Here is a 14,698-nt window from a genome sequence, read left to right as displayed (position 1 = left end):
GTCTTTACATGGCTACATCTTAAACCACAGATAACCCAGAGCTGAACAGGAAAGTTCCAGAAGTAAAAAATGCGTTTCACGATCATTGGTGCAAACTTAATCACGGTAGGAAAAAATGTATAAAACCTTTCAGGATGACCTGATTGTAGTCCTGATTGATTGCCGGAGGCACTACACTACCCACAGACCTAAACCAACACCCTCCGTCGCTGTAACCATGGAAACAGTGCTGAACTGCAAGCGCAAAGTTTTTTCAACACCCTTGCTTCAGGAAGTAAAAGTTAGCCAGCTTGCTCGAGAGAATAAAACAGTGGACCTTGCATGGCTGCATTTTCTGGGCGTTTGTCATATCCTCCTTTTCAAAAATCCCGCCCACAGCGTTTGATTGACAGGTGTACATCGATGACTGACTGCAAAATGGGATTTTAGTTTTGAGTTTTAGAGTAAGGAAGAGAAAGTCAGATCACAAACAGATGGATTGCTGTTACGTTTTGTAACATTGGAGAATTAAGATGGCGATTCATTTCATAGCTGGCTGGTTTTCTGAAACGTCTACGGAGGGATGAACGAGAGAGAAACTTCTGGAACTGTTGAAAAAAAAAAAATTTTGCGGTTCTTGTTCAGCTCTGTTCAGCAAGCATGTTCTCTAGCCAAGCATTTAGCATCCATGATGATTCAGCGACATGAGCCAGTACTGATACACTACTGTACGTGATGTGTATTAACCTGTCATGGTGTGTATGGTGTTTATTACTGTTTACCAGGACGTAGCTCTCGCCTGTGTGTGTTAACCAAGTGGAGACATCAAGCTAGCTATTGAGTGTGTTAGTGAGGGATTGTTATGGAGTAACTGTATGTAAATAGATAAATAGCTAGCTTGCTTGCTCTTGTTAAATTAAGTGTTGCTTAAAATAATGTGTAATTAGAGGCGTTTATTGCAATAGCTAAACGAATATCCTAGACATTGATCCCTACACTGAAAAGTGGATGGGTTTCCAATGGGTTCTTCTATAAGGATGATGATAGAGCTTTCTATTCAGAATATTTAAAAAGTGTGTGTGTGTGTGTGTGTGTGTGGGTGTGTGTGTAGGTAACGGATTGAGCGCATCATCGCAGAACGGAGAGAGGGAAAGACAGTCGACTCTTCCCACCATTCCCAGTCGCAGGAGTAGAGACATTCCTGTGAGTCTGCTTTATCCGCCAGTTTATTTAACGCACCGTTTGTTTAAACCTAATGTTTTACTAGTGGATTATTTTAACGCATGTCTCGCTGCTGTCGCAGAAGCCGATGTGTAACGGTCTGCCTCCTACTCCTAAAGTGCACGTGAGTACATCAGCTGGTTCATCTTCTGTCTGACACAGAAATGAGAAACGTCACCTTGGCTTTGGCCAAATGTGATGACGCATCTGAGAGCCACATTACAAAACCACCACATCTGATTACTTTCTTTGGATTTTAGATACATTTACTTGCATTTTCACAATAGTTGTTACAGGAAGGACTCAGTGCCAGTCTCAGTTCTAGACATACTCAATGCGAGCAGCAGCAACGATGGGTGCGTCTCAGTCAGCTCCTTAGTTCAGTAGTCAGGGTGCTGGTCAGGGAGTCGGCCATTTTAAGGGCTGTCTCAATCGCAAAATCCTTCCAGTGCACTGGAACGTTCACTTCCTAAATAAAAACCCCCAAAATGCACCGCAAAAACCAGGGAGCATCGAAGCTCACTGTGTTCCCTTACTGGAAATGACATCATATTTTCTGAAGCTTCTCAGTTAAAAAAAAAAAAAAAGGTGGACGAACTCTCAGCCAACTTCATCTACAAATTTAAGTAGCTTGTTATCATTGTTGTAGCTCTCAAATGATTACCTGCGTTAGCGATTTTTAACTTTATTTGACATTCTATATACAGTTTGTTTGAGTCTAATGACTTTTAAGTGTTTAATGATTTTAAAATATCCACTAGCTAGAGTACGGTCCTGCTTGAAGTACCATGACAGAAACGTGTGTGATTAAGCTAACACATTTATATGACACGTAATGTCAGAAAGATATCAGTCCTGCCTGTTGCTGATAAATGCCATGGTGACGTTTTACAACGCGAGTATGTAGTCACGTCACCGGAAATTGAGTCATCAGTGTCCCAGTGTGTAGTGAGCCAGGGTCTCTACCAGCACCTGAACTCGTCTAGACGATCTACTGATTCACCACCGAGGGAGACAGGGAGCTGATTGAGACACACCAAAAAACTAATGGGCCATTTTCTCACGTTGTGTTCCTGTTGAGCACGACCTAATACACTCTCAGATGAGTCAAAAACAGAACTGAATTTAAACATTTTTCACAGATTTTTGTATATATTCAACCCCTTTCAATTCCACACACTCAGATCCAGCCAGACTTTTGGTTATTTATTTATTTATAACGTTAGCTAGATAGATATTTTTGCTCCAGTTTCTCCCCAACTCCCAGTCACTAGCTAACTCACAACACCAGGGGTTGTGTGACACATTCAGAAGAAAGCGCTATCTGCCCCCTTCCACATACATGAGCTCGCAGATGCCAATGATTGGCTAGTGCCTTTGTGATTGACAGGGGAGAGAGAGTAGGTCCCTCCCACCCAAAGAGATCAGGCACGGCCAATTTTGCTGTCTTGGCTCACGACATTCACAAACTCGTGATCTCAACAACGCTTTTCAGACGCACCACTCGTTGGCTAGATCTTTTTATTTTTTTCCCAGATGTGCACCAAGCAACATAAAAATAGTGAGGCAAAAGTCAGATGTAAGTGCTACGTAATAATTAGCAGCATCTACTTACTAGCTCATTTTAACATATATTATTAAACCATCATTTATTAAATGTGGTGTGTGTGCTGCTTCTGCACAGTATCAGTTGATCAGTGTAGCTTTTTGTACTAGATGAGTGGAACCGCAATCTTAGAAATATGTACAAAATACACCAACACACTACATTCATTCATGAGTCTTGTCTACAAGCGTTTATGACAATAAAATGTGGTTTAGCTAGCTGCAGTTACCGCATCAGCTTTGCTGTTGTGTGTGTTGCCATAGAAACAGCTACCTTTCTGAGTATAATAAAAATTAACGGCTCCTAATTAATAATTACTCCTAATTACTCGTGAGGAAACGATGTGACTCGTAATGTTGGTTGTTTCGGTTACGCTGTGAGGAAAGGTTGGAGAACTTCCACATCTGATTATGTAATATTATATGGAATTAAAATAGTGAAAAAAATGTGTGTTCCTCTGATAAACATTGGTTTCTTCTCTGCAGATGGGAGCGTGTTTCTCAAAAGTGTTTAACGGCTGTCCGCTGAAGATCCACTGCGCATCGTCCTGGGTCAATCCAGACACCAGAGGTACGAGGCACGGGTCTGGAAGCTGGGAGCCGCTGTGTTTTCATAGTCTTCCTTTTTATGATTTGCATAACAGTCTAATTACTTGACAAACATCTAGTACTTCAAATAGTTCCTTATTTAAATAAGCTTCATGGCTCACAGACATGCAGAGGCTTTTTTTTTGGACTAATATACTGTATATATTCTGGCATATTAGGATTCTGTATAGATCAGCTCTCTGTACAAATGTTTTCATCTCATCATTTCAGATCAGTATTTGCTTTTCGGAGCTGAGGAAGGAATCTACAGCCTTAATCTGAACGAGCTTCACGAGACCTCCATGGAGCAGGTGTGACTCTGAAACTAGAATTAAATGTCTATTATATTAAATTTGGATTTTAGCTTGAACTCAGTTACACTCTACTGCTCTGTATTTATTCACCATGTGTTCACGCTAGCAAGAAACATGATGTCTCTGATGTCACTTTATATTGCCACTTTAACTAATTTACCTGCTGATTTCTGCCAGATATTTCCCCGGAGGTGCACGTGGCTATACGTGATGAACAACTGGCTCTTCTCCATTTCCGGTAAGACTTTTTCAGCATTCTTACAAAGCAGACAGAGAAAAAAAACTGTAGATCAAGAGAGAGGTCGATATTTATGCTTGTTAGCTGGAAATAAATCGTGAATGATAATAAGTTCAACTAACTTTCTTGTAAGTTTATCAAATACAATCTACATAGATTAAAATCCAGGACCAAATGACTAATCATCAATCCTTTATTTATATTTTGTATTTCGTTAAATAGGCATTAAGGATGAAAATATACCATTAAAAAAAAAAAATCAAAGAGACGCCCAGATGACTGATGACAAGATGCCGTTATTTTAAAGCCTAAGTTAACTATGACTTTTAAAATGTACAAAAACACAAAACAAACTGCAGTCTAATGCACAGCTGTTATGTAACTCTGCTACTAGTACAATGTAAAGATGATGACAGTAACCGCACTCAGATAAAATCCTTTCCAGCAGCGAGGCAGTGTGTATGTTTTATGCTGGTCGAGACGGGAGAACATCAGTCAAAGAAAAGCCCCTTTCCCATCTTCACAGAAATCTGGATGTAGATTTAGATCCCTAATGAACAAGCCAGAGGCGACAGTGGTGATAAAAAACGTCCTGAGGAAGAATTTTGACAGGAACCAGCCTCAGACCTCGTCTGGGTGACACCGGATAGCGAGGTTATACATTATTGTAGTTTATAGGTGTAGGGGAATAAAGACATTCAGTACTGAGTGTGTTGAACTGATGATCAAGTACGAGCAGATTGTGAATAAGAGTCCTGGGATGAGCACACTGTAATTACATTATTCATGTTTGTTGCAGGACCCAATTACAAAACAGCATTGTTACTTGGCTGGTTAGGTTTTGATTCTGTGTTCATTTGCACTGTGTGTGTATGTGTGTTGTGCAGGTAAAGCGTCCCAGCTGTACTCCCATAACCTGCGTGGTCTCTTCGAGCACGCTCGGCAGATGCAGAAGTTACCGGTGGCCATACCGACATACAAACTGCCCGATAAAATCATCCCGCGGTAGGTTTTGGCTGTGATATTGAGTTTCTTGGCTGTGAACGAATGAGGAATTAAAAATCCGTGCTGTATATAAGCAGAGATAGCTCAGCATTACACACTGAGGCTCTGAGTGAAGACTGAAGCCCTTATTTATAAAGCTGAGATGCTTATCTACTCATATGTCCTTTTACAAACACACCATGCATCTGATCCCACATCAGCACTTTTCATTCGGACGTATAAATACGGGTTTGTTTTACATTGTTATTTGACTCATTTTGTACGAGTATCGGCAAGAAAATCTGAAACCTTTTCAATTCCTGCTCCCTAGTAGGTACTTTTCTGTGGACAGGAAACTATTAGAGGCGGAGCTTGCTATTCTGAATGGTCAAACCCCTTTACACAACATTTGATAAACCTGTGTTTAGCCAGCAATTAATTACTAAAGCTTGTTGTAAATCAGTGATGTGGTACGACCGGTAAAGCAGAAGGCGTTTATGACACAAATGGCACGTCAAAGACAATGTGGATGTGTGTTTTATACAACTTTTTGTTACAACCACTTTTGTAACTCTCTCTGAATGAACGCGTCTGTTAAATGCCCTGATTCTCTTTAATTGTTCTACAGGAAGTTCACAGTGTCCAATAAGATTCCAGACACAAAGGGCTGCCAGAAGTGTTGTGTAGGTGAGTCACGCAGATTTCAGGATGTAATGGCAGCACACATGATGAAGCACATATGAGGATTGTTCTTTTAAGCTTTACGTCTATGAGCTAAATAGTGAATACACAAAAATACTAGTGTATAATGTTGCATAGTATGAGAGTTACAAGAATGACCCTGTTAATCTGAGGTGTGTGTGTGTGTGTGTGTGTGTGTGTGTGTGTGTGTGTGTGTAGTTCGTAATCTATACACAGGGCTGAAGTATCTGTGTGGTGCGTTCCAGTCCAGTGTAGTTTTGTTTGAATGGGTGGAGTCCATGCAGCGCTTCATGCTCATCAAGGTGGGATTGTGTGTTTGTGAGTCTGTGAGAGAGTGAGTCTGTGAGAGAGTGAGTCTGTGAGAGAGTGAGTCTGTGAGAGAGTGAGTCTGTGAGAGAGTGAGTCTGTGAGAGAGTGAGTAGTGAGTAAATATTGAGTGAGTGAGGTTTGCTTAGTGAGTCTGAATGAGTTAGTCAGTCTAAGAGAGTCTGTGAGTCTGAGTGAGTGAATCAATCTGAGTGAGTCTGAGAGTGAGTCAGTCTAAGAGGGACTGTGAGTGAGTACGTGAGTGCGCGAGTCTGTTGAGTGTGAGTGCGCGAGTCTGTTGAGTGTGAGTGCGCGAGTCTGTTGAGTGTGAGTGCGCGAGTCTGTTGAGTGTGAGTGCGCGAGTCTGTTGAGTGTGTCTTTGTGAGTGAGTCAGTCTGAGTGAGTCTGTGAGTCTGAGTGAGTGAGTGAGTGAGTCTAAGAGAGTCTGTGAGTCTGAGTGAGTGAGTCAGTCTAAGTGAGTCTGTGAGTGAGTCTTTGTGAGTAAATATGCATGTGAGTGAATACAGAGATATTTTTTTTTCTTTTATTGTGTGTGTGTGTGTGTGTGTGTGTGTGTGTGTGTGTGTGTGTAGAGTATAGACTTCACCCTGCCCTGTCCATTGGAGGTGTTTGAGATGCTGGTGGTCCCCGAGCATCACTACCCATTGATCTGTGTGTCCGTTGTTAAGGGCAGTCAGCCTGATCAGGTCGTGACCTTTGGCACCGTTGACCCCAACGATATAGCTCCGATCTTCACCGAGCCTGGTATGAACCAATATCCCAGTCTGACACTGTTTATTACTAAAGTTAGCGTTGCAGTCTAATACTATTACATTCAATTATTTCAATACCGAAATCAATATAAAAGGTTCAGAACTTTATATTAAACAGAAAGCGGAGTCAGGATATTTAGGGGTTAGGCAGCACTCGGCTGAAGTGCGTCTGGTTGATTTGGAACACAGCATGTCAGGATAACGTTATTAAGAGCTTGGCCAAACAGAAAGAGGAGAGTAGTCGAAGTGAGAGGTGAGCCACCTTGTGAGTATAATGAAATAGGTTGTCTTGTGGTCTGAGCGTACGTGCTGGTGTTTCTGTTTCAGACACGCCACAAACGTGCGTCATTCACGTCACACAGCTGGAAAGGGACACCATACTGGTGTGTTTGGACCGTGAGTATGGATAAAGCATAACACTCTGGCTTAGATTGTTCACACACATGCGCACACACACACACACACACACACACACACACACACACACGCAAGCTGTTTGCCAATGCACTTTCAGTGCCAGGTGTGTAAATGCTGAAGGCTGACTGTTACAGGGTATGTTTAACTGTGTGTGTGTGTGTGTGTGTGTGTGTGTGTGTGTGTGTGTGCACACATTTGCAGGTTGTATAAAGATGGTGAACTTACAAGGCAGATTAAAATCCAGCAAGAAGCTCTCAGCTGAGCTCACCTTCAACTTCCAGATCGAAGCAATAGGTGAGTAAAGTGTGTGTGTGTGTGTGTGTGTGTGTGTGTGTGTGTGTGATCTTCGATTTGATTAGCCTATATCTTGACTGTCACACTACATTCACACTAGCAAGTGACAATCAATCATTCATGTTTTTTTAATGTACGTTCTACGACACAGAGCTGCGATTTTAATGACGCTCTAAAGAGACAAATCTAAACGATTGGCTCGAACAATTCCTCAGAGCAATCCTGTGGTGTGTGTGTCGTTTGAAGTTTCGTCAGTTCCACGCTCACAACTTTAGTTCCTACCCACAATTAGTTCCCATTTACTGTTTTTGACGTGCAAAAATGAAGAAAAACAAAGTTGTGGTTTCATCTTATCCTGTCATAGAGTACGCAGCTAGTACAGTTAGCTTGCTTTAGCTTGCTTTCGTTAGCAGTTATCTGCCAGCAAAGCTAGTATGAAGCTGAGCACATAAGCCGATGTAAATCTATACAAAATTCCACACCGATTAGTGCGTTATTTAATTTGTGTTTAAATAGTGTATATCTTCTAAAGCTAACTATGTGAGCCAAAGTTTTGTGCACCTGTATGTGCTTGATGAACATCCTATTCCAGATTTATTGCTCCTTTGCTGTTATAATAAGCTCCACTCTTCTGGGAAGCTTTCCACTAGATTTTGGAGCGTGGCTGTGGGGATTTGTGTTCATTCAGCTACAAGAGCATTAGTGAGGTCAGACACTGATGTTGGTGAGGAGGTCTGGGGTGCAGTCGGTGTTCAGTGGGGTTGAGGTCAGGGCTCTGTGCAGGACACTCGAGTTCTTCCACTCCAACCTTCACACACCATGTCTTCATGGAGCTCGCTTTGTGCACAGGGGCATTGTCATGCTGGAACAGGTTTGTGCCTCTTAGTTCCAGTGAAGGGAAATTGTAATGTTACAGCACACAAAGACATTGTATACAATTGTGTGCTTCCAACTTTGTGGCAGCAGTTTGGGGAAAAAACACATATGGGTGTGATGGGCAGGGGTCCACAAACTTTTGGCCATATAGTGTAAATGACAGGCTATGGTCACAAGCGACAGTAGCAGACTTGTTTCTTACGAGTGTGAACGTGAACGCGTGGTAAGATGATGGTGAGCTCATTGTAACTCCTCTTTCTGCTGGTTTCAGTGTGTTTGCAGGACAGCGTGCTGGCGTTCTGGAGACATGGCATGCAGGGACGCAGCTTCAAAACCAATGAGGTGTGTGTTGGGGGCTTGTATATACACGCTGTATTGAATGTGTGTGTGTGTGTTGTGTGTGTGTGTGTGTGTGTATAATATTGCTCTGTTACTGCACCAGATCACGCAGGAGATCTCGGACAGCTCGCGCATCTTCAGACTGCTGGGCTCAGACAGGTAATGAAAGACTTCGAACACACACACACACACACACACACACACACACACTAGAAAAAGTGCACAGCTGCTACACACATGCAGCAGAGATGTACAGTACTTACACTTTTCATAAACTTTCTCTTTCTCTGTCTTTCTTGTGTGTGTGTGTGTGTGTGTGTTACAGGACGGTGGTGTTGGAGAGTCGACCGACAGATAACCCAACAGCTCAGAGTAACCTGTACATACTTGCAGGCCATGAGAACAGCTACTGAACACACACACACACACACACACACACACACACACACAAACAGCATTCCTCTGCTACGCTACATAACATAACACACTGCACCCCCGCCATAGCTATAAGCTACATGTGCGCGCACACACATTCCTATAAACACTACGCCAGCAGCTGCCCTTACACTACTGTCTGTTATGACACAGCCATACACACACGCGCACACACACACACACACACACACACACACCACCGCTCGTATACTACCCTGACGAGCTGACTCGCCTGTTTTAAATTATTTATTGTGGCATGTTACAATGAGGCGTCTTGTTTTTTTTTCTTTTTAAACTCCGGATTTTTAGTTTTCATCAGCCCTGCCTGCAGCCTTCCCTCGTACTCAGTCCGGCTCCTGAAGAGCCGATACACCTTTATCCCGGTGGTAACATCTTACGTCTTACGGCTAGCTACATAACGACTTCATAACACACAAATTAGCAACAGATAATATTTAAAGAATAAGTCGGTTCATGTAAAAAGCTCAAGTCAGTATTCGCAACATAACGTCAGATGTTTAATAATATAAATGGCCTTGTATTGACGTGAAAACAATATTTCCGCTTTAATTTGCTCAGAAATTGTTTAGGAATGGTGCTTTATAATAGTTTATCAACACGGTGGATCTACAGTTCAGTTCCAGTAATCAGGAACACGAATACCTAGAGCACTTATGATACCCGGATTCTAACCAGATCTCCACAATAATGAATAAAACAATCTTCACCATTTAGACACACTGGTTTTATTGCACTTTTATTGTTTTAGCATTTTAAACGAAAAAAAAAAACAGACATTTCTTTCTCACCGTATATTATAAGTCTGTATCGTTTCAACTGTAAAAAAAAAAAAAAAAAAATCCGTTTAACATTAATTTAGGCTGCTTTCACACTAGTCATATTTTTAAATTATTTTATATATTTTTTTTATCAACTGCTAGCGAACATTTCACGTGTAGGTGTAATGGGAATGAGTCCACTATAAAAAGAGCTGTCACTTGTATTTTAAATCACAGCAGAGTTGACACAGTTGACACAAAAAGTGCTGGTGAAAACGAGTCTTGTTAGTGAGTGAATATGAGAAGATTTTACAACATGCTGAATCAAAAAATATTCCACCGATGCAGTGTAATTAAAAATAACTGCGTGTGTACGTTTGGGACGTTCGCCGGTACACGAGGGCAGCATTTCAATCTGAACACTACAATAAATAGATCATTAAACTGTATAAATGATTTAATGCACTACAGTCCATAAACGGTATCAAAGCTTAGCTAATTTTAGCTAAAATCACCAATATCATGGGGGATTATGTTGAAATAAGGAAGCCAGAAATGTGTTTAAAATGTTAAGATTGCATGACTGTGATTGACCTGCGAGCAAGAATTTATTTGAAAGATCCACAATTTATCGGGAGAACAAGAGTGAAGGCGGCTAATAAAGTTCTGTTTTCACTTAACGTAGCACTGAAGTCAGGAGATAGTGGTCGAATATTGGCTGTTTTAACAGGAAATTAACAAGAAGAGTTACCTCTTGTGGTAATTATAGCTGTCTAGCAAAGTTAGCTTCATTGGTGAGCGTCATTTAAGAGCAATAGTACGATTGTTATTCACTCACTAATTACAAAAATTAATCTACAGCAACTTAGCAACTGAAAGAGAGGACGCTGTTAGCAAATTTGTTCTTAAATGCTCACTTTACGTTTTAAAAAAATTATTCAGTGCTGATAAGTGTGTTATAAAGTGGCTGTTTTCTTTTACGGCAAGATGGATAGCTTCATAAAGGGTCTCGTTACCTTGTGAATACTGACACGAGCTTTTAACAATGTGCATTATTCTGTAAATATAATATTATACATGTGTTATGAAGTCGTTCCACAGCTAGCGTACACAAACTAAAATAAATACAATGAAACTGTTACCAAAAATTACTTTTCAAACTGAAATGAGTAGAGTGTAACTTCTGTGTAGGTATTTGTCACCGTAACTTATTCTAGTAGTAATACTAATAATAAAAATGAATAATAATATGCTTGTGAATTTATGCATTGCAATATCAGAACATGTACTTGCATAGAAGTTACAGTAACGCTAACGGACTCGTGTACATACTTTGGTTATTCGGATCAAAGACTTAAAGGAAACGTTTCATCCAATTGTGCTAACGTTGATCGACATTTGCGTCTTTATCCTGTACAATTTTCACTAATTTGAATTTGCAAATTTGATCAAATCACAGAATTCTGCTGTCCATCAAATGAACACTTTTAAAAACACAAGAAATTGTTGCTTAATTTGGAAACAGTATTCAAGACACAATTTTTTTTTATATATATATCTCTAAACATGTATTCATTTTTAACCTAACATTGTGATGATATCGTAAACCGTGATAAAAAGTTAGCGAATAATCACAATATAAAGATTTCGTCTCAGCACTTCTTTATCCAAGACAAAATCAGGTGAGTCTCAAATTTAAATTAACATTAAAGTTCAAGTATTAATGTTTAACTGGATCAACACTACAGTCTTTAGGTGGTTATTAGCTGCGTTAACGGTTTTGGCTGAATTATTCCTTTAAACTTTGTACATTATGTACTTTTAATTAGAAAAGTCTAGCTGTGAAGCGAGAGCATGGGCTCAAAACGTTAAAGGAAGGTTTCATTCAAATGTCCTGTCATTATTTATAATCAACAATTTTTTAATTCTATCCTATATTTATCTATTTGTAGCTAATAATTAAACACAAAATTTTAAATACTTTGTGCAAAAATGCACAGAATGTTGTATTTAGGTTGTATTTAGTCATGTTGGCCTTTTTTTTTTTTTTTTTGCAAAATTATTCCTTTCCATTTTATGCATTTTTAATTAAATCGGTTAAGAACATTACTGTTAGCCTTCTCAGTTTAGAAAGTGTATATATTTGAACGATATGGAAAACTAATCTTAATCAAATCGGATGCACATTCCAACTCCAAATTTGTTCCAAATGCAAGTAAGCAGTACATGGAGTTTTGTTACTAGACGTCTAGAGTTAGAGTTAGATGTTCTCCTATAGGACCAAGAGCAGTTTCACTCAGTTTCTTAATATAGGATACATTATGCAAAAACATAATCAAATCAACTCACCATGAATATAAATTTAAAGAAAGCTCCAGTCTGATTTTTTTTTATTTTATTTTTAAAAAAGTCTTATTGCTGTATATGTATCTAGACGGGTTTGTGTAACTCGGTCAGCTCACAGTATGGATCCCAGCCACGTTATTTATATCCGTATTATTCTCATGCAGGACAGAAGATTCACAGCTGCCAAACGATTGGCCCATGGGTTTTAAACAAAAGGAATTTGACATATATGATTTAATATATAACGTTTGTGTGCCAATAATCATAGATTTTAACTTACAGTGATGTGAACACTTCATTATTGCTATAATTATTGTTTTATTTGGGAGCAGCATTTCTGGGTAGTAATTTGTACTTTTGAGATAAAGCACAGAGTAACAACATCCTGAGATTGGACAAATTTGCCATAGCACGTGTCCTCAATGACGAGAATCCCAAAATACAGTGTACCAGTAGAGATTTCAGTGAATATTGGAACAACGTGGTGGACGGTTAAATGAACGTGGATTTTCACGTTCGAATGCGTCAGTTATGTGAATTTGGATAGTTAAATGCTTTTTAAGATCCTGTGTTTTTATTTTAATTTGCCTAACACACGTTTTAGCCAAAACACCCTTGTCTCATGACGTAGGAAAAAGGGAGTGCCAGTCTTTCAAGCGATCAACGCCAAAACTCCACTTCTGATTTTTTTTTTTTAAACAAACTCGCTGTTGTTACAACTAGAGATGGCACAATAAAATTTTTTTTCCTTTCTGAGACTGACACGATACTGAAACTTTGAGTATCGGCTGATACCGATACCCATCCGATATAGTTTTCTTTAAACACTACTACGCGTTAAAATGTTTTTTATTTTTTTTTTATTTTTTACTGAAGCACTTCACAGTTAAACTCTTTCACACAAAAATACACTTACACTATAAATATAATAAAGTATAAAGTCGAAATGTAATGAAATCAACCCTAATAAAAGAAAAACCAGTCAAATCTCTTTATATGTAAACATTTCCAGTTCCAAAAATACGTTTCTTTTCCAAATCCAATTCCAGTCTTTGCCATTTTTGACAGGATCCGGTATTTTTATTTTTTTTTTTCCCCGTTATCCATGTTTTTGTTGGATCAGTGCCATCTTTAGTTACAACTAATATTACAGCTAGTAAATTAACTAATAAATGTGACGATGTAATTCCCAAACACCTGTGTGTGTGGAAACTGGTTGGATTTCGAAGTATAATCGGTCAGTTTTCGCCTCACGTGTTTTATCCAATATGATTGTGAATGTTTGCTAATCGGATAGTGGTATAAAATTCATGCTAATTTTATACATAATTAATATTCGAACGCATTCAAGTACTAAATATTTTAAATAACTGAAATTCAAATTTTTTAAGTGGACAGAACTTATACTCCAACCGAGATAAATTGTCAGACACATGATATCGACACTTCCCAATTATTTTACACACACATTTCATTTTGACACCTTGTGTAGATTCATCTGATGAGCTCTTCGTTGCTTTGGCTTTAGTCCAACATGTGTTACTAATAAAGCTGACCATGTTTACTGCATGCTGCGGCAATGCACATGACCTGTAAATAGTGTACCATAATATTTGGTTTTACAGACTGTATAATTGTCTATATTTTGCTTTTTTTTTTTTTTTTGCAAAAGCTATAAGTGTGATTGAGATCATGGTAATTTGTCCATCTGTGTGTTTTGTTATTTTAAATAATGAAATGTAATTGAAGCATCATTGCCATTTAAAGATCAAATTCGTATTTGTTAAAAACACTTGGGCCAATTTTGAAAATAATTAAGCCTCACTTGTTCTGAAAAGCAAATCTAAAAGATTACGACTCTAACTGCAGTTTAATTCACTACAAAAACCAAAAGCCACTCAAAAAATGTGTTTTTTTTTTTTTTTTTATCTTATGAAGCGGGACGGCCTTTGTGTATTTCATTGCTTCAGACTGAAAGCCATGCCTCATGTTTTAACCTTACTAATCACTGTATTGAAAATTTGCACAGTTTTATACGGCCTATAATGTGACTTTCGCTGTTTGCAAGTGCTTCGATGTTCTGAGACATGCGTATAACAAAAAAGTAAGAAAAAAAAACGCAGCACACACTTACATGCATCGCTTTACACTACAAACACGCACGTTTAAACACGAGCTGTGATGTCATTAGTTAATAGATCTAACAAATGATAGCGTTTAGCAAGGAATAATAAGATTTTTCAGTTTTAATTCCTGAGGTGTAAATGTAAAACGCAATGTCGTCGTGATGTAGGTGTAAATATGAAAGAAACGGAGAATTATGAGAAGAATGCATTCCCATAAGATTGACTTCACAAGGATGTTTTGGTGTGCTGGTTTGTTGGAGATTGTTGTAGTTGACCAGGTAAAACTCATTAAAATATAAGACGTCTGCCTCAGACTGCCTCTGATTGGCTGGTGCATGATTACATCACAGAATGTTTTGTCTAAACACTTAACGTC

At 39.0% G+C, this 14,698-nt stretch overlaps 1 protein-coding gene across 3 annotated transcripts in view; it reads left to right on the top strand.

The window, feature by feature from the left end:
* map4k3b (mitogen-activated protein kinase kinase kinase kinase 3b) overlaps positions 1-14,468 on the top strand; it is a 38,209-nt gene extending 23,741 nt beyond the window's left edge. For all 3 annotated transcript variants that reach the window (XM_034308130.2, XM_034308129.2, XM_034308131.2), the window contains 14 exons: positions 1,091-1,182; positions 1,283-1,324; positions 3,292-3,376; positions 3,625-3,704; positions 3,885-3,945; positions 4,833-4,950; positions 5,558-5,616; positions 5,830-5,933; positions 6,531-6,702; positions 7,038-7,106; positions 7,329-7,421; positions 8,569-8,639; positions 8,740-8,795; positions 8,962-14,468. In XM_034308130.2, coding sequence (XP_034164021.1) covers positions 1,091-1,182; positions 1,283-1,324; positions 3,292-3,376; positions 3,625-3,704; positions 3,885-3,945; positions 4,833-4,950; positions 5,558-5,616; positions 5,830-5,933; positions 6,531-6,702; positions 7,038-7,106; positions 7,329-7,421; positions 8,569-8,639; positions 8,740-8,795; positions 8,962-9,049 — 1,190 coding nt within the window. In that variant the 3' untranslated portion in view covers positions 9,050-14,468. The remainder of the gene's footprint in view (positions 1-1,090; positions 1,183-1,282; positions 1,325-3,291; positions 3,377-3,624; positions 3,705-3,884; positions 3,946-4,832; positions 4,951-5,557; positions 5,617-5,829; positions 5,934-6,530; positions 6,703-7,037; positions 7,107-7,328; positions 7,422-8,568; positions 8,640-8,739; positions 8,796-8,961) is intronic.
* The last annotated feature ends 230 nt before the right edge of the window (positions 14,469-14,698 follow it).

Source organism: Pangasianodon hypophthalmus, chromosome 10 (assembly GCF_027358585.1).
Source record: "Pangasianodon hypophthalmus isolate fPanHyp1 chromosome 10, fPanHyp1.pri, whole genome shotgun sequence".
NCBI classification, from domain to species: domain Eukaryota; kingdom Metazoa; phylum Chordata; class Actinopteri; order Siluriformes; family Pangasiidae; genus Pangasianodon; species Pangasianodon hypophthalmus.
This window is presented reverse-complemented; position numbering and strand designations above follow the sequence as displayed.